Source organism: Tachyglossus aculeatus, chromosome 10 (genome assembly GCF_015852505.1).
Source record: "Tachyglossus aculeatus isolate mTacAcu1 chromosome 10, mTacAcu1.pri, whole genome shotgun sequence".
Lineage (NCBI taxonomy): Eukaryota > Metazoa > Chordata > Mammalia > Monotremata > Tachyglossidae > Tachyglossus > Tachyglossus aculeatus.
Genome location: NC_052075.1, coordinates 49542806 through 49559773, shown reverse-complemented (window position 1 = coordinate 49559773; position 16968 = coordinate 49542806). Strand labels below are relative to the sequence as shown.

The window sequence follows — 16968 nt, the reverse complement described above, 5'->3', positions numbered from 1 at the left end:
CTGGGGGCAGGAGGGGGGTGCAGGGCAGAACGGGCAGGGGAGTTGGGCGGAGCCCACGGGTCACCACTGGCTCGGGGGGCCAAGGGGCCCGGCCCCTGCCCGTCCTCCGCCCCGGAGGATTTCACAAATCGCTGATGTAGGAGCAACACCAGGAAGTGTCATCTTGCAGGAGCCAGCAAGAGCGGCCGGCGGCCTCCATTTATTTCCCCCTGAGGACCCAGGTGCCCGGCCCCCCGGACCCAACGCATCCCACCTGCCAGGGAGCCAGGTGTCCCGCCCCGTCACCCCCTCCTCCGGGCCCGGGCCGGCCCTCCCCCGGCTTCTTGCTCTCCCCCCGGGGCCCGCCGTCCCCCAGGGGACCCGGGCGTCCGGCCCCGGTTCCTCCGCCCCCCCCCCCCCATCACCCCCCAAGGGACCCAGGCGTCCGGCCCCCCAGGCCCGGCTCCTGCCTCCTTCCGGCCCCGCTGGTCCTATTGTGCAACTCCTTGGGCCAGGAGGGGATTTTCGCTGAGGTCACCAGCCCCGCCCCCCCGACGGGCAGTATAAAGGCCGGCAGGGCGGGTGTGTGGGGGTGCTGCTGCCGGAGCCCCAGCCCGGGCCAGTGCGCACCTCCCACCACCCCGACAGCCATGCTCGCTCTGGAGGCTGCACAGTAAGTGGGGCCCCGGAGACCCCTCTTCTCCCTCCTGGGCCCCGGTTACCTCTTTGGGGGGGGCGATCCTCACCTCACCTCACCTCACCTCACCTCCTCCCCGCTGGGTTCTGCACCTGTGAGCCCCCTCCCACCAAAGCTCCTGCACACCCGTTCCCTGTTTCCCAGACCCCCTCATCTCTGCCTCTCCGCCTGCCCATCTCCTCTCCCGCCCAAGTCTCCTTTTCCGTCTCCTGGGTGCCTCCTTTTCCCCTCTTTCTGGCTCTCGTCTGGGTCTCCTCATCCCCTCTGCCATCTCTCTGTCTCTGAGGTCCCCAGTCTCCTTTCTCCGGACACCCGCCCCCAACCCACCTCCGCTTTCTACTCTATGCAAATCCTGGGGGGTTCACTTTCCTTGTGTCATTTCTCTCTCCCTCCCCCTCCAACTTCCTTTGTAATAATAATAATAACGATGGCATTTATTAAGCGCTTACTATGTGCAAAGCACTGTCCTAAGCGCTGGGGAGGTTACAAGGTGATCAGGTTGTCCCATGGGGGGGCTCACAATCTTAATCCCCATTTTACAGATGACGTAACTGAGGCCCAGTGAAGTGACTTGCCCAAAGTCACACCCTCTCCACCCTTCAATGTGGGGCAGGGGGTATTACACAGAAGAAGAGGCCTGGGAATAGATTGAGGGGGATTCTGGAGGTGTATTCTCAATCTTTCTCTGTCCTCCCCCACTACCCCGCCCCCCGGACACCCAGCAGTGATGGTTCCTGCTTCTGCGGCCACAGCTGCTCCCAACTTCCCCTCCCGCCCCCCCACCACCCCCCAAGGGGTCAGGTGGCTCCCAAGCCCCAGGAAGAGGATTGGGCCGGGGGCGGGGGTATGAAGTGGTTGGGGCAGTAAGATTCTTGGGGCGAAGGGGAAGACTGGGGCGCTCTGGGGAAGCGGGAGGTCTTGGGGAATCAAGGCCGTGGGGAGTGGGAGAGCGCAGAGTGTGGGGGTGGGGAAATGTACGAAGGGGAAGGAGGGAGGGGGTTCCTAGCGTCAAAGTGGAGAGCTGGGGGTGGGGGAGGAATGGGGAGATGAGGGGGCCCACTCTAGCCATCCAAGCGCTTCCTCCGGGGCTCCGCCCGCTGAAGCGCTCAGCGAAGACCGCTGGTGGATGGGTTGACTGGGAAGCGGAGACGGAGGGGTCATGGGGTCATACTCCGCTTTAGGGGAGTAGAAGGTTTTGGGGGGGAACTGAAAGAAGCCACAATGGAGTCCTGAGGGGGTCAAAGAGAGTCCTGAGGAGGTCAGACTCTGGGAGAGCGGGCGAGCCCGGGAGGGAGTTGTGGCGGCCGAGTGGGCCCTCAGAGTTGGGAGAGGCTGGTGGGAAGGGTGGGGTTCAGCACGGAGAGACGGACGGACCCTCCGTCCCCTCTCATCACTTGCCTCTCTCCCCTCCAGGTCAGACGGGACTCACTTCGGCTCCCCGGTGAGTCGGCCCCTGCCTGACTCTCTCTCCGTCTGCTTCTGTCTCTCTGTCTCCGTCTCCGTCTCTTCTTCGTAGCTCCGTCTCTCCCTCCGGAGTTCTGGCAGTGGGAAAGGGTGCGCCTTTTCCCTGGCTCTGGCTGGGGAGGGGTCCCGGGGCCGAGATGGCTTCCGCTGAGGGGGACGGCCGCTTCTCCCCCTCCCACCTCCAGTACCCCGATAGCCTCTTCTATGACCTGGACACCGCCAAGCCCAACCCAGGGGGGCTCCCCCACAACTACGCAGACCCCGACGGGATGCCTGGTGAGAAGAGACCCTTCCCCTAGTCCCCAATCGGCCTTCCTTCCCACTCCCAGCCCCCTCCACCCTGTCCTCATCCAGCCCCTTCCTCCCACTGACCTTCTCATCCAGCCCCTTCCTCCCATTGACCTTCTCCCTCTGACACCATCCCCTTCCTCTCACTCCCCTCCCGTTTCCCCTGGCCCTCTCTTGGGGGTTTTTAGTGGGGAGGGAGGACTTGGTTTGGGGCCGGTGGGGAGGAGTGGGTCCATGCAAATCCGTGGCCAGGAGATTTGCACCCTCCCTTCCTTACAATAGCCCTTCTGTGCTGGGCTTCCTGCCCTTCCTCATCCTGGGGACATCTAACTGGGGGAGGAGGTGTGGCAGGGGTGGGGACCGCGAGGGTGGGGCAGGAGCAGATTCTGGAACTTCTCTATCCCTGAATCCCACATCCACCTCCGGGTCCCTCGCCCCGCAGACTCCCTCTGGAGCTGGATGGAGCCCCCGCCGGGCCCCGGCTACGAGACCCTGGACCCCTCAGTGGCCACCAGCGCCCTGCAGTTCACCCAGCTCCACAGCGTACAGCTCTCCTACCTGCCCGGAACCTATGGGCCCACCGGGCCCGGGGGGCCGGGCGGGCCGGCCCTCGACTTCCCTCCGGTCCCCGAGCCCCCGGCCCTGGGGCTGGGGCCTTACCCCGAGGTGGATTACAGCAGCCAGGTGAGGGGTGGGCGAGAGCAAGGGATCTGGGCCCAAAAAGTAGTTGGCTGCGAGGAGGAGTGTCCTGGCTTCATGATGGGCGGCTGTGGGTGCAGAGTCTGGGGGTGGGAGAGCGGAGGGTGCCCGGGCCGGGGCCGCCCATGGGAGAGTTGACCCCGCGTCCGAGCTGGCCGGTTAGAGGGTCCGAGGTGGCTCCCTCAGCCACGTTGCCCCCCTCCAGTGGAACACACCCGAAGCCCCGCCGGGGTCTGGGGGCTGCCGGGCTCCCCGGCTGTCGGGACCCAGTTGATGTCCCCCTCCTCCCAGCCTCCGGGACTCCCCTTCCCGCCATTCCCACCGTTCCCCAGCCCGCCTCTGTCCGAGGAGGAGGAGTTCCCGCTGGACGGCCCGGCCTTGGAGGTGTCCGACAGCGAGTCAGACGAGGCTCTGGCGGCTGGAGGGGAGGGGGCCGGAGCCGATGCAGGTATGGGGGGGGTGGGGGTCCCTGAGGTCTGGGCCCCCGGGTAGGTCTTGGTTTGGCAGCCCCCCGGCTCCTTCAAGGAGAAGGGGAGAGAAGCGGGAGAGAAGCGGGAAGTGAGGAACGATGGACTGGGGGGCCTGAGGATTGTGGCTAACCCAGCTAACCTCCGCCTCGCCCAGTTTGGTGACCCTCGGAGGAGCGGGGGCCCTGGGGAGCGGCTGCTGGAGGGTCAGACCCCCCAAGAGAAGCAGCGTGGCTCGGTGGAAAGAGCCCGGGCTTTGCAGTCAGAGGTCATGGGTTTGAATCCTGGCTCCGCCACATGTCTGCTGTGTAACCTCGGGCAAGTCACTTAACTTCTCTGAGCCTCAGTTACCTCATCTGTAAAATGGGGATTAAGACTGGGAGCCCCCCGTGGGACAACCTGATCACCTTGTGACCACCCCAGCGCTTAGAACAGTGCTTTGCACGTAGTAAGCGCTTAACAAATACCATCATCATCATTATTATTAGAACAGTGCTTTGCACATAGTAAGCGCTTAATAAATGTCATTAAAAAAAAAAGTCCCCAGGGTGATGCTGCTGCTGCTGCTGCTAGTATTAAGTGCTTATTTGGTGCTAGGCGCTGTACTGAGCAATCAGTCAATCAATCAATCATATTTATTGAGCGCTTACTGTGTGCAGAGCACTGTACTAAGCGCTTGGGAAGTACAAGTTGGCAGCATATAGAGACAGCCCCTACCCAACAGTGGGCTCACAGTCTAAAAGCACTGGGGTAGGTACAAGGTAATCGGGTTAGACGCAGTTCCTGTCCCATCATCATCATCATCATCAATCGTATTTATTGAGCACTTACTATGTGCAGAGCACTGTACTAAGCGCTTGGGAAGTACAAATTGGCAACATCTAGAGACAGTCCCTACCCAACAGTGGGCTCACAGTCTAAAAGCACTGGGGTAGGTACAAGGTAATCGGGTTAGACGCAGTTCCTGTCCCATCATCATCATCATCATCAATCGTATTTATTGAGCGCTTACTATGTGCAGAGCACTGTACTAAGCGCTTGGGAAGTACAAATTGGCAACGTCTAGAGACAGTCCCTACCCAACAGTGGGCTCACAGTCTAAAAGGGGGAGACAGAGAACAAAAACCAAACATACTAACAAAATAAAATAAATAGAATAGATATGTACAAGTAAAATAGAGTAATAAATATGTACAAACATATATACATATATACAAGTAAAATAAATAAATAAATAGAGTAATAAGGATGTACAAACATATATACAGGTGCTGGGGGGAAGGGAAGGAGGTAAGATGGGGGGGATGGAGAGGGGGACGAGGTAACTGAGGCACAGAGAAGTGACGTGACTTGCCCAAGGTCACCCAGCAGACAAGTAGCGGGTGGGTCAGGGATGGGAGTGTGGGGGTGGAGCAGGGCCCTGGAGGGGGGGTATGGGGCAAGCCCGGGTCCTAGCCGGGCGACCGGGGCTGCTAGGGGTCGGCGGAGTCTGGGGGAGGCAGCGGGAGCCCCAGGCCCATCGCCGATGGCCCCGTCCGCCCTCCCCTCCGCAGGTGCCAGGAAGAAGCTGCGCCTCTACCAGTTCCTGCTGGGGCTGCTGACGCGGGGCGACATGCGGGAGTGCGTGTGGTGGGTCGAACAGGGCTCGGGGGTCTTCCAGTTCTCCTCCAAGCACAAGGAGGCCCTGGCCCGCCGCTGGGGCCAGCAGAAGGGCAACCGCAAGCGCATGACTTATCAGAAGCTGGCCCGGGCCCTGCGCAACTACGCCAAGACCGGCGAGATCCGGAAGGTCAAGAGGAAGCTCACCTACCAGTTTGACAGCGCTTTGCTGGGGGCCCCCCGGCTGTGAACCGTCCCCCGGCCCACCGGGGAAGCGCGGGAAAAGATGAGGGACCCGGCCTTCAGGCTCCTACTCGACGCTGCCGGGGAGGACAGGCCGAGCGCCGGGTCCCCGGCCCCTTCCGAGCCGCCCCCCTCCCCAGGGAAGCCCTCCTGGCTTCCGCAGCTCAGCAGCCCGAGGCCCCGAAGGGACCAGACTGGGGTGGGGGGCCTCTCGGTGAGCCCCCGGCCCCGGGGGACGCCGGGCCGCGGCTCGGCCTGGCGGCGCGGCCCGGCTTAGGCCTGGGCGCTCTTCGGGTGAGTATGTCCAACCCGGGGCGGCGGGGGGACGCTCTGGGAAGGGTCAAGGCGGGGTGTTGGGGACACGGGGAGCCAACCACAAAGATGGACAGTGAAACTGCCTCTTCCCCCCTGCCCCACCCCACCCTCCCTGGGCACCTGAACCAGCGGGTAGTTTAGCTCCTTCCTGACTTACGCTCAGACTGAGGCCGGGAGGGGATGCCCCGGGAGCCAAGAGGAGCTGGAGTAGCCGGTGGGGTGGGAGGGGAGTGCCTGGACAACATGTGAGTTTTGCAAATAAATGAAAAAAAAAGCCGTCCACAACGCAGCCGGTGTCTACCCACCTGGGAACCCGGGGAGAATCTCCCAGCTAACCCCCGCCTCCGCCTTGCCCAGTTTGGCCACCCTTGGAGACAAATCATTACGTCCCCCGGACACCCTATAGCTGTGACGCACCAGGCGACCCTGGCCTGGTGAGTCGCTCAGCAACTTGCCTGCTGTTGACCGAATCAGCCCTTCGGGGTTCACTCATTCAATCGTATTTATTGAGCGCTTACTGTGTGCAGAGCACTGAACTAAGCGCTTGGGAAGTCCAAGAGGCGGTCCCTCCCCAACGACGGGCTCACAGTCTAGAAGGGGGAGACAGACAACAAACCAAAACACTTGGACAGGTGTCAGGTCATCAGAATAAATAGAAATAAAGCTGGATGCACATCATTAACAAAATAAATAGAAGAGTAAATATGTACAAGGGGGTTGTGCCTAGCGGGGAGTAGAATGGGGCAATTGGCCTGCTCCCCACCCCCCCACCGATGCCTTAGACTCTCACGCTGGAGATGGAGCAAGTGAATTAAGGAGCAGAACTAGTACCCTCCTCCCCACCCCTTCCGAGAGTGGTTATTAATAATAATAACGGTGGTAGCTATCCAATGTGCACTACCTGCCGAGCACTAGGGGAGAAACAGAGTCATCTGCTGAAGCAGGGTCACACAGTCTTAGGGGGAGGGGGAAAAGGTTAGTTGATCCCCATTTTACAGATGAGGAAATTGAGGCTCAGGGAAGTGAACCAATCAGTTGTATTTATTGAGCGCTTACTGTGTGCAGAGCACTGTACTAAGCGCTTGGGAAGCACAAGTTGGCGACATATAGAGACGGTCCCTATCCAGCAGCGGGCTCACAGTCTAGAAGGGGGAGACAGGGAACAAAACATATTAACAAAATAAAATCAATAGAATGAATATGTACAAGTAAAACAAATATCAATCAATCGTATTTATTGAGTGCTGTGTGCAGAGCACTGTACTAAGCGCTTGGGAAGCACAAGTTGGTGACATATAGAGACGGTCCCTACCCAACAGTGGGCTCACAGTCTAGAAGGGGGAGACAGAGAACAAAACCAAACACATTAACAAAATAAAATAAATAGAATAGATATGTACAAGTAAAATAAATGAGTAATAAATATGTACAAACATATATACATATATACATAAGTGAACTGACTTATATATACACATATATATATGAAGTGACTTATATATACACATATATACATGAAGTGACTTATATATATAAGTGAAGTGACTTACCCAAGGGTATACCACAGGCAAATGGCTATCTGGGACCAGAACTCAGTTCTCCTGACTCTCAATCCTGGGGTCTGGCTAGCAGGCTACGCTATTATGAGGTAAGTAGTTTCTGCTGGATAGGTCCTATTCTTTTATGCTACTATTTCCCCTATCCCTAATCTCTTCTGATTGTACCTCCCTGTAGACTGTTAATTTCTTGTGGGCAGGGATGGTCTCCACCAACTCTGTTTTCCCAAGCGTTTAGTGCAGAGCGCTGTACACTGTGTACTGTGCAGAGCACAGTAAACACTCCATCATCAATCACCATCCTCGATAGCATTTATTGAGCTCTTCCTGTGGGCAGAGCACTAAGTCCTTGATAGAGTATGATACGACAGAGGTGGTAGACGTATCTCCTGCTCGCATGGACTTGACAATAAATTCCATTGATTGACAGGTAGACATCTGCTCCTTAGCCCGGCGGCCCGGCCCCGGGCAGCTTGGTCAAGTCTGCCTCGGCCTCCTAGAGATCCTCTTGGTGCAGCTATGGGCTGAACTGCTGAGCCCCAGTGCTCCAGTGCTCCAGGGCTCCAAAGCTCCAGTGCTCCGGAGCCTGGCTGGTTAATAATAATAATAATAATAATAATGATGGCATTTGTTAAGCGCTTACTATGTGCAAAGCGCTGTTCTAAGCGCTGGGAGGGGGGATACAATGTGATCAAGTTGTCCCACGTGGGGCTCACAGTCTTAATCCCCATTTTCACAGATGAGGGAACTGAGGCTCAGAGAAGTTAAGTGACTTGCCCAAGGTCACACAGCAGACTTGTGGTGGAGTCGGGATTCGAACCCATGACCTCTGACTCCAAAGCCCGGGCTCTTTCCACTGAGCCACGCTGCTTAAAAACCCCACGAAACTATGTGCCCCCCATGCCATCCTCTCTGCCTCCCATGTACCATTTCCCCTTTCCTCCTCCCTGCCTCTGTCTCTCTCTGCCTCTCTCTCCAGCCCTCCCTCCGAGGGTCTCCCCCCAGGCAGCCCCCTGACCAGGCCAGATCTCTACAGATATGTTGTCAACTTGTACTTCCCAAGCGCTTAGTACGGTGCTCTGCACACAGTAAGCGCTCCATAAATACGATTGAATGAATACCAATCCAATCCCCTGACTCCAGCTAGCATTCAATCGTATTTATTGAGCGCTTACTGTGTGCAGAGCACTGTGCTAAGCGCTTGGGAAGTACAAGTCGGCAACATATAGAGACGGTTCCTACCCAACAACGAGCTCACAGTCTAGAGGACTGTCTAGAACACCACGGCATAGTGGCTACAGCACGGGCTTGGAAGTCAGAAGGTCATGGGTTCCAATCGCCCGGCTCTACCACTTGTCTGCTGTGTGACCGTGGGCAAGTTACTTCACTTCTCTGTGCCTCAGTTACTTCATCTGTAAAATGGGGATTAAGATTGTGAGCCCCCTCTGGGACAAGGACTGTGCCCAACCTGATTTGCTTGTACCCACCCCAGAGCTTGGTATATAGTGCCTAGTATACAGTGAGCACTTAACAAATACTGTTATTATTATTATTATTATTAATAATAATAAAACTGTCCCCTCAATATCCCAGCCAGCCTGGCTAGCACTCTCCACCCTATGCCCCCCATCCACCTCCATCCTCTTTGCCTCCCACCTCCCATTTCCCCTTTCCTCTTCACTGCCTCTGTCTGTCTGTCTGTCTGTCTGTCTGTCTGTCTGTCTGTCTGTCTGTCTCTGTTTCTCTCCAGCCCCCCTCAGTGATTCTCTCCCAGGCAGCCCCCTGACCGGGCCGGATCTCTACAGATGCAGCCCCCTGCCTCCAGCTAGAATTGCCCACTCAATATCCAGCACAGCTGGTCCACCTCAAATCCCTTTGTGTGTCATCTTTGTTTTTGGATTTATCAGCCTCCTCCTCCTCTTCCTCCTCCTTCTTCCTCTCCTCCTCCTTCCTCTCCATCTCCTCTTTTTCTCTTCTCCTCCTCTCCTCCTCCTCCTTCCTCTCTGTCTTTTTCTCCTCTTCTCCTCCTCCCTCTCCTCCCTCTCCTCCTCCTCTTCCTCTCCTCCTCTTCCTCCCCTCCTCCTCCTTCCCCTCCATCTCCTCTTTTTCTCCTCTCCTCCTCCTCCTTCCTCTCCATCTTTTTCTCCTCTTCTCCTCTTTTTCCTCTCCTCCTCCCTCTCCTCCTCTGCTTCCTCCTCCTTCCTCTCCTCCTCTTTTTCTCTTCTCCCCCTCTTCCTCTCCTCTTTCTCTTCCTCCTCCTCCTTCCTCTCCATCTCCTCTTTTTCTCCTCTTCTCCTCCTCCTTCCTCTCCATGTTTTCTCCTCTTCTCCTCCTCTTTTTCCTCTCCTCCCTCTCCTCCTCCTCTCCTCCTTCTCTTCCTCCCCTCCTCCTCCTTCCTCCCCATCCCCTTTTTCTCCTCTTCTCCTTCTCCTTCCTTTCCATCTTTTTCTCCTCTTCTCCTCTTCTTTTTCCTCTCCTCCTCCTCCTCCTTCCTCTCTTTCCCTTCCTCCTCCTTCCTCTCCTCCTCTTTTTCTCTTCTCCTCCTCCTCTTCCTCTCCTCCTCCTTCTCTTCCTCCTCCTCCTTCCTCTTCTCTTCCTCCTCTTCCTTCCCGACCTGCCCCTTCTCTTCCTCCTCCTTCCTCTCCGTCTCCCCCTTTTCTCCTCCCCTCTCCCTCCTCCTCTTCGCTTCCCTCCCCAAAGCGGCTCGGAGCTCTGGGGAGCGACCGCCCCGTCGGTGGGGAGAGTCTGCCCAGCATCCGATGACGTCACCGCGTTTCTGCGCCGCGTGATTGGTCGGGAGGCCCGAGGGCCGGGGTGGGCGGCCAATCAGCATCGTGGGCGGGGGTTCCCGCGCCCCGGGCCGCGGCTCCCCTCTCATTCATTCGTTCATTCAATCGTATTTATTGAGCGCTTCCTGTGTGCAGAGCACTGTACTAAGCGCTTGGGAAGTCCAAGTTGGCAACATATAGAGACGGGCCCTACCCAACAGCGGGCTCACAGTCTAGAAGGGAAATATATAGGGCAAAACCTGATCCAACATAGGCCCTTCAAGGCCCTACTGAGAGCTCACCTCCTCCAGGAGGCCTTCCCACACTGAGCCCCCTCCCATTCCCCCCGCCTTACCTCCTTCCCCTCCCCACAGCACCTGTATATATGTTTGTACGTATTGATTACTCTATTTTATTTGTACATATTTATTCTAATTGTTTTAATTTGTTAATATGTTTTGTTGTCTGTCTCCCCCTTCTAGACTGTGAGCCCACTGTTGGGTAGGGACCGTCTCTAGATGTTGCCAGCTTGGACTTCCCAAGCGCTTAGTCCAGCGCTCTGCACACAGTAAGCGCTCAATAAATACGATTGAATGAATGAATGAATGAACACCTAGAGCTTCTGTCCCCCATTCAAGTTGGAAATACAGATCCATCTGAGTCTGAAGGCTCTGGCTACACTGTGCCGGAGCTCCTGTCTGTAGACAATCTGTGCAGACAATCGAGTCCGTGAGGCCTCAGGACGCTCTCCTCAATCTCTCCGCTTACCCCGCGAGGCCCGAGCCAACGGGGTTTGGGGAGGGGTCCTCCCCACTGCAGGATGCGGTGCTCCCCCGCTCCTCCCCGCAGCAGACGCGGTGCTCCCCCGCTCCTCCCCACAGCAGGACTTGGTGCTCCCCCGCTCCTTCCCAGAGCAGGAGGAGGTGCTCCCCCTCTCATTCCCAGAGCAGGACGAGGTACTCCCCCCTCCTTCCCAGAGCAGGACTTGGTGCTCCCCCTCTCATTCCCAGAGCAGGACTCGATGCTCCCCCGCTCCTCCCCGCAGCAGGACGCGGTGCTCCCCCGCTCCTCCCCGCAGCAGGACGCGGTGCTCCCCCGCTCCTCCCCGAAGCAGGACGCGGTGCTCCCCCGCTCCTCCCCGCAGCAGGACGCGGTGCTCCCCCGCTCCTCCCCACAGCAGGACTCGGTGCTCCCCCGCTCCTTCCCAGAGCAGGACTCGGTGCTCCCCCGCTCCTCCCCACAGCAGGACGCGGTGCTCCCCCGCTCATCCCCATTGCAAGGTACGGTGCTCCCCCGCTCCTCCCCACAGCAGGACTCTGTCTCCCCCCTCCTCCCCATTGCAGGACGCGGTGCTCCCCCTCCCCTTCCCAGAGCAGGACTCGGTGCTCCCCCGCTCCTCCCCAGAGCAGGACGCGGTGCTCCCCCGCCCCTGCCCACAGCAGGACTCGGTGCTCCCCGCTCCTCCCCAGAGCAGGACGGGGTGCTCCCCCGCTACTCCCCACAGACTCCCCACAGCAGGACTTGGTGCTCCCCCGCTCCTCCTCACAGCAGGACGCGGTGCTCCACAGCTCCTCCCCACAGCAGGACGAGGTGCTCCCCCGCACCTCCCCAGAGCAGGACTCGGTGCTCCCCCGCCCCTGCCCACAGCAGGACTCGGTGCTCCCCCTCTCCTTCCCAGAGCAGGACGAGGTGCTCCCCCGCTGCTCCCCAGAGCAGGACTCGGTGCTCCCCCGCTCCTCCCCACAGCAGGACGCGGTGCTCCACAGCTCCTCCCCACATCAGGATGCGGTGCTCCCCCTCTTCTTCCCAGAGCAGGACTCGGTGCTCCCCCCGCTCCCCACAGCAGGACTCGATGCTCCCCCTCCCCTTCCCAGAGCAGGACGGGGTGCTCCCCCGCTCCTCCCTACAGCAGGACGCGGTACTCCACGGCTCCTCCCCACAGCAGGACGCGGTGCTCCCCCTCTTCTTCCCACAGCAGGACGCGGTGCTCCACAGCTCCTCCCCAGAGCAGGACTCGGTGCTCCCCCGCTCCTCCCCAGAGCAGGACTCGGTGCTCCCCCGCCCCTGCCCACGGCAGGACTCGGTGCTCCCCCTCCCCTTCCCAGAGCAGGACTCGATGCTCCCCCGCTATTCCCCACAGCAGGACTCGGTGCTCCCCCGCTCCTCCCCACAGCAGGACTCATCATCATCATCATCAATTGTATTTATTGAGCGCTTACTATGTGCAGAGCACTGTACTAAGCGCTTGGGAAGTACAAATTGGCAACATCTAGAGACAGTCCCTCCCCAACAGTGGGCTCACAGTCTAAAAGGGGGAGACAGAGAACAAAACCAAACATACTAACAAAATAAAATAAATAGAGGTCATGGGTTCAAATCCCGCCTCCGCCACTTGTCAGCCGCGTGACTTTGGTAACTTCTCTGTGCCTCAGTTACCTCATCTGTAAAATGGGGATTAAGATTGTGAACCCCACGTGGGACAGCCTGATCACCTTGTATCCTCCCCAGCGGTTAGAACAGTGCTTTGCACATAGTAAGCGCTTAACAAATGCCATCCTTATTATATGTACAAGTAAAATAAATAAATAAATAAATAGAGTAATAAATATGTACAAACATATATACATATATACAGGTATATACATATATACAGGTATATACATATATACAGGACTCGATGCTCCCCCGCTCCTCCCTACAGCAGGACTTGGTGCTCCCCCTCTCCTCCCCAGAGCAGGACGCGGTGGTCCCCCGCCTGCCCTCTCGGGGTTTCCTGCCGCCGTGGGCCGAAGCCGGCAACCGGAGACGAGAGGCCGGGACTCTATTTCTTTATTTATTTTACTTGTACACATCTATTCTATTTATTTTATTTTGTTAGTATGTTTGGTTTTGTTCTCTGTCTCCCCCTTTTAGACTGTGAGCCCACTGTTGGGTAGGGACTGTCTCTCTCTCTATTTTCTTTAATGGCATTTATTAAGCGCTTACTACGTGCAAAGCACTGTTCTAAGCGCTGGGGAGGTTACAAGGTGATCAGGTTGTCCCTCGTGGGGCTCACAGTCAATCCCCATTTTACAGATGAGGGAACTGAGGCCCAGAGAAGTGAAGTGACTTGCTCAAGGTCACACAGCTGACAAGTGGCAGAGCCGGGATTTGAACCCATGACCTCCGACTCCAAAGCCCGGGCTCTTTCCTACTGAGCCACGCTGCTTCTCATATGTCGCCATCTTGTACTTCCCAAGCGCTTAGTCCGGTGCTCTGCACACAGTAAGCGCTCACTAAATACGATTGATGATTGATTGATTGACTCGGTCCCCACCGTCGTTCATTCATTCATTCATTTTAGACTGTGAGCCCACCTTTTAGACTGTGAGCCCACTATTGGGTAGGGACTGTCTCTATATGTGGGAACAGCGTGGCTCAGTGGAAAGAGCCCGGGCTTTGGAGTCAGAGTTCATGGGTTCAAATCCCGGCCCTGCCAATTGTCAACTGTGTGACTTTGGGCAAGTCACTTAACTTCTCTGGGCCTCAGTTCCCTCATCTGTAAAATAGGGATTAAGATTGTGAGCCCCCCGTGGGACAAGCTAATCACCTTGTAACCTCCCCAGCGCTTAGAACAGTGCTTTGCACATAGTAAGCGCTTAATAAATGCCATCATTATTATTATTATATGTTGCCAACTTGGACTTCCCAAGCGCTGAGTACGGTGCTCTGCGCACAGTAAGCGCTCAATAAATACGATTGATGATGATTCATTCCATCGTATTTATTGAACGCTTCCTGCGTGCAGAGCACTGTACTCAGAGCTTGGGAAGGACAAGTTGGCAATATCTAGAGACGGTCCCTACCCAACAACGGGCTCCCCCGGCGTCCAGCTGTCGTCCGGCCTTTGGGAAGCGGTTGAGGAATTCTGCGGGGTGGGGGCTGCCACTCCTTAAAGCCGTGCCCCCCGCCCCATTCCCAGTCCTGGGAGACGGGAGTCGGAGCCCCGACCGGAGGAGCTGAGATGCCGGAGCCCAAAGCCGGTAATAAGAATAATAATTTTGGTATCTATTAAGCGCCTACTATATGCCAAGCACCGTTCTAAGCGCTGGGGCGAGATACAAGGGGATCAGGCTGTCCCACATGGGGCTCACAGTCCTCACCCCCATTTTCCAGATGAGGGAACTGAGAAGGGAAGTGACTTGCCCAAAGTCACCCAGCTAAGTGGAGCGCTTAGTACTGTGCTCTGCACACAGTAAGCGCTCAATCAATATGACTGAATGAATGAATGACTGTGAGCCCACTGTTGGGTAGGGACTGTCTCTAGATGTTGCCAGCTTGTACTTCCCAAGCACTTAGTACAGTGCTGTGCACACAGTAAGCGCTCAATCAATCAATCAATCAATCAATCGTATTTATTGAGTGCTTACTGTGTGCAGAGCACTGGACTAAGCGCTTGGGAAGTACAAGCTGGCAACATATAGAGACGGTCCCTACCCAACAGTGGGCTCACAGTCTAGAAGGGGGAGACAGAGAACAAAACCAAACAGACTAACAAAATAAAATAAATAGAATAGATAGGTACAAGTAAAATAAATACGATTGATTGATTGATTGATTGAATGAGTTGGGATTAGAACCCACGACCTCTGACTCCCAAACTCGGGCTCTTTCCACTGAGCCTCGCTGCTTTCTCAAGCCCACCCCCGACCCCCGCCAGATCTCCCCTTATTTGTACATAGTTACTATTCTATTTATTTTGTTAATGATGTGTATTTAAGCTTTAATTCTATTTGTTCTAACGGCTTGACACCTGTCCGCATGTTTCGTTTTGTCGTCCGTCTCCCCCTTCCAGACTGTGAGCCCGATAATAATAATAATGATGGCATTTATTAAGCGCTTATTATGTGCAAAGCACTGTTCTAAGCGCTGGGGAGCTTACAAGGTGATCAGGTTGTCCCACGGGGGGGGCTCCCAGTCTTCACCCCCATTTTACAGATGAGGTCACTGAGGCCCAGAGAAGTGACTTGCCCAAGGTCACCCAGCTGTCAATTGGTGAAGCTGGGGTTTGAACCCATGACCTCTGACTTCAAAGCCCGGGCTCTTTCCCTTGAGCCACGCTGCTTCTCAGGATGGGTTGGGACCGTCTCTGGATGTTGCCAACTTGTCCTTCCCAAGCGCTTAGTCCAGTGCTCTGCACACAGTAAGCACTCAATAAATACGATTGAATGAATGACTCCCCCCACTCTCCATCCCCCGCCCCGGTCCACCCCCACCCCACTCCTGGCTCCGGGCCCAGCAGCCCCCCTGGGTGAAACCACCGTCCGAGGACCCCATTTCTCCCCCATTTTTCCTTCTCAATCCCTTTTCCTTCCCTCCCGCGCTGGAGGGGCCGGGAAATGTGAGGGGTATCTCCCCCAAGGACCCCGGGTGGGTGGGGGAGACGGGGCAGGAGACGAAGGAGGAGGAAGAAATGGTCAGTGGAGTCTGGGGGCGAGGCCACTCCTCGCTGAGGAAGGCGAAAGGGTCGCGATGGATTTCACTCGTTCATTCAATCGTATTTATTGAGCGCTTACTGTGCGCAGAACACTGTACTAAGCGCTTGGGAAGTCCAATTTAGCAACATCTAGAGACGGTCCCTACCCAACAGTGGGCTCACGGACTAGAAGGGGGAGACAGGCAACAAAACAAAACGTGGACGGGTGTCCAGTCGTCAGAACAAACGACCCTGGGAGGGTACACCAGGAGCAAGGACTTGGGTCCCCCGGGGGGGAGAGGGGAGAGTGTGATGTGGTGAGTGTGTGTTTGTGTATATTTGTGTGTGTCTGTGTGTATTTTGGGCTGGGAGAAAGGGTCCGGGTTGGGATGTTTAGGCAGAGGCTGCTGGGGTTTGGAGAGGGGATCTACTGAGAGCTCACCTCCTCATTCATTCATTCGTTCAATCGTATTTATTGAGCGCTTACTGTGTGCAGAGCACTGGACTAAGCGCTTGGGAAGTCCAAGTTGGCAACATATGGAGACAGTCCCTACCCGACAGTGGGCTCACAGTCTAGAAGGCCTCCTCCAGGAGGCCTTCAATCAATCAATCAATCAATCATATTTATTGAGCGCTTACTGTGTGCAGAGCACTGGACTAAGCGCTTGGGAAGTCCAAGTTGGCAACATATACAGTCCCTACCCAACAGTGGGCTCACAGTCTAGAACTGAGCCCCCTCCTTCCTCTCCCCCTCCTCCCCCTCCCCATCCCCCCTGCCCTACCTCCTTCCCCTCCCCACAGCACCTGTATATATGTATATATGTCTGTACAGATTTATTACTCAATTTATTTATTTTACTTGTATGTATTTATTCTATTTATTTTATTTTGTTAATATGTTTTGTTTTATTGTCCGTCTCCCCCTTCTAGACTGTGAGCCTGCTGTCAGGTAGGGACCGTCTCTAGATGTTGCCGACTTGGACTTCCCAAGCGCTTAGTACAGTGCTCTGCACACAGTAAGCGCTCAATAAATATGATTGAATGAATGAATGAATTTATTACTCTATTTTACTTGTACATATTTATTCTATTTATTTTATTTTGTTAGTATGTTTTGTTTTGTTGTCTGTCTCCCCCTTCTAGACTGTGAGCCTGCTGTTGGGTAGGGACCGTCTCTAGATGTTGCCGACTTGGACTTCCCAAGCGCTTAGTACAGTGCTCTGCACACAGTAAGCACTCAATAAATACGATTGAATGAATGAATGAATTTATTACTCTATTTTACTTGTACATATTTATTCTATTTATTTTATTTTGTTAATATGTTTTGTTTTGTTGTCTGTCTCCCCCTTCTAGACTGTGAGCCTGCTGTCAGGTAGGGACCGTCTCTAGATATTGCCGACTTGGACTTCCCAAGTGCTTAGTACAGTGCTCTGCA

The 16968-nt window shown here is 55.8% G+C and overlaps 2 protein-coding genes across 3 annotated transcripts in view; both read left to right on the top strand.

Moving 5' to 3' along the window:
• Positions 1 to 628: 628 nt before the first annotated feature.
• SPIB (Spi-B transcription factor) lies at positions 629 to 5635 on the top strand. 2 transcript variants are annotated; one of them, XM_038752944.1, is made up of 6 exons: positions 630 to 652; positions 2090 to 2117; positions 2326 to 2416; positions 2871 to 3112; positions 3419 to 3575; positions 5148 to 5635. In XM_038752944.1, exons 1-6 carry the CDS (start codon positions 630 to 632, stop codon positions 5441 to 5443), a joined length of 837 nt encoding a protein of 278 aa, XP_038608872.1. In that variant the 3' UTR covers positions 5444 to 5635. The 2 variants fall into 2 exon arrangements, with proteins under 2 accessions (XP_038608871.1, XP_038608872.1); XM_038752943.1 differs by lacking the exon at positions 2090 to 2117 and having other exon boundaries at positions 629 to 652; positions 2193 to 2416.
• MYBPC2 (myosin binding protein C2) overlaps positions 5480 to 16968 on the top strand; it is a 31068-nt gene continuing 19579 nt past the window's right edge. The window contains exons 1-8 of the mRNA XM_038751990.1: positions 5480 to 5650; positions 6109 to 6185; positions 10008 to 10141; positions 10925 to 11031; positions 11121 to 11355; positions 11754 to 11896; positions 11985 to 12224; positions 14037 to 14097. Coding sequence (XP_038607918.1) covers positions 5480 to 5650; positions 6109 to 6185; positions 10008 to 10141; positions 10925 to 11031; positions 11121 to 11355; positions 11754 to 11896; positions 11985 to 12224; positions 14037 to 14097 — 1168 coding nt within the window. The remainder of the gene's footprint in view (positions 5651 to 6108; positions 6186 to 10007; positions 10142 to 10924; positions 11032 to 11120; positions 11356 to 11753; positions 11897 to 11984; positions 12225 to 14036; positions 14098 to 16968) is intronic.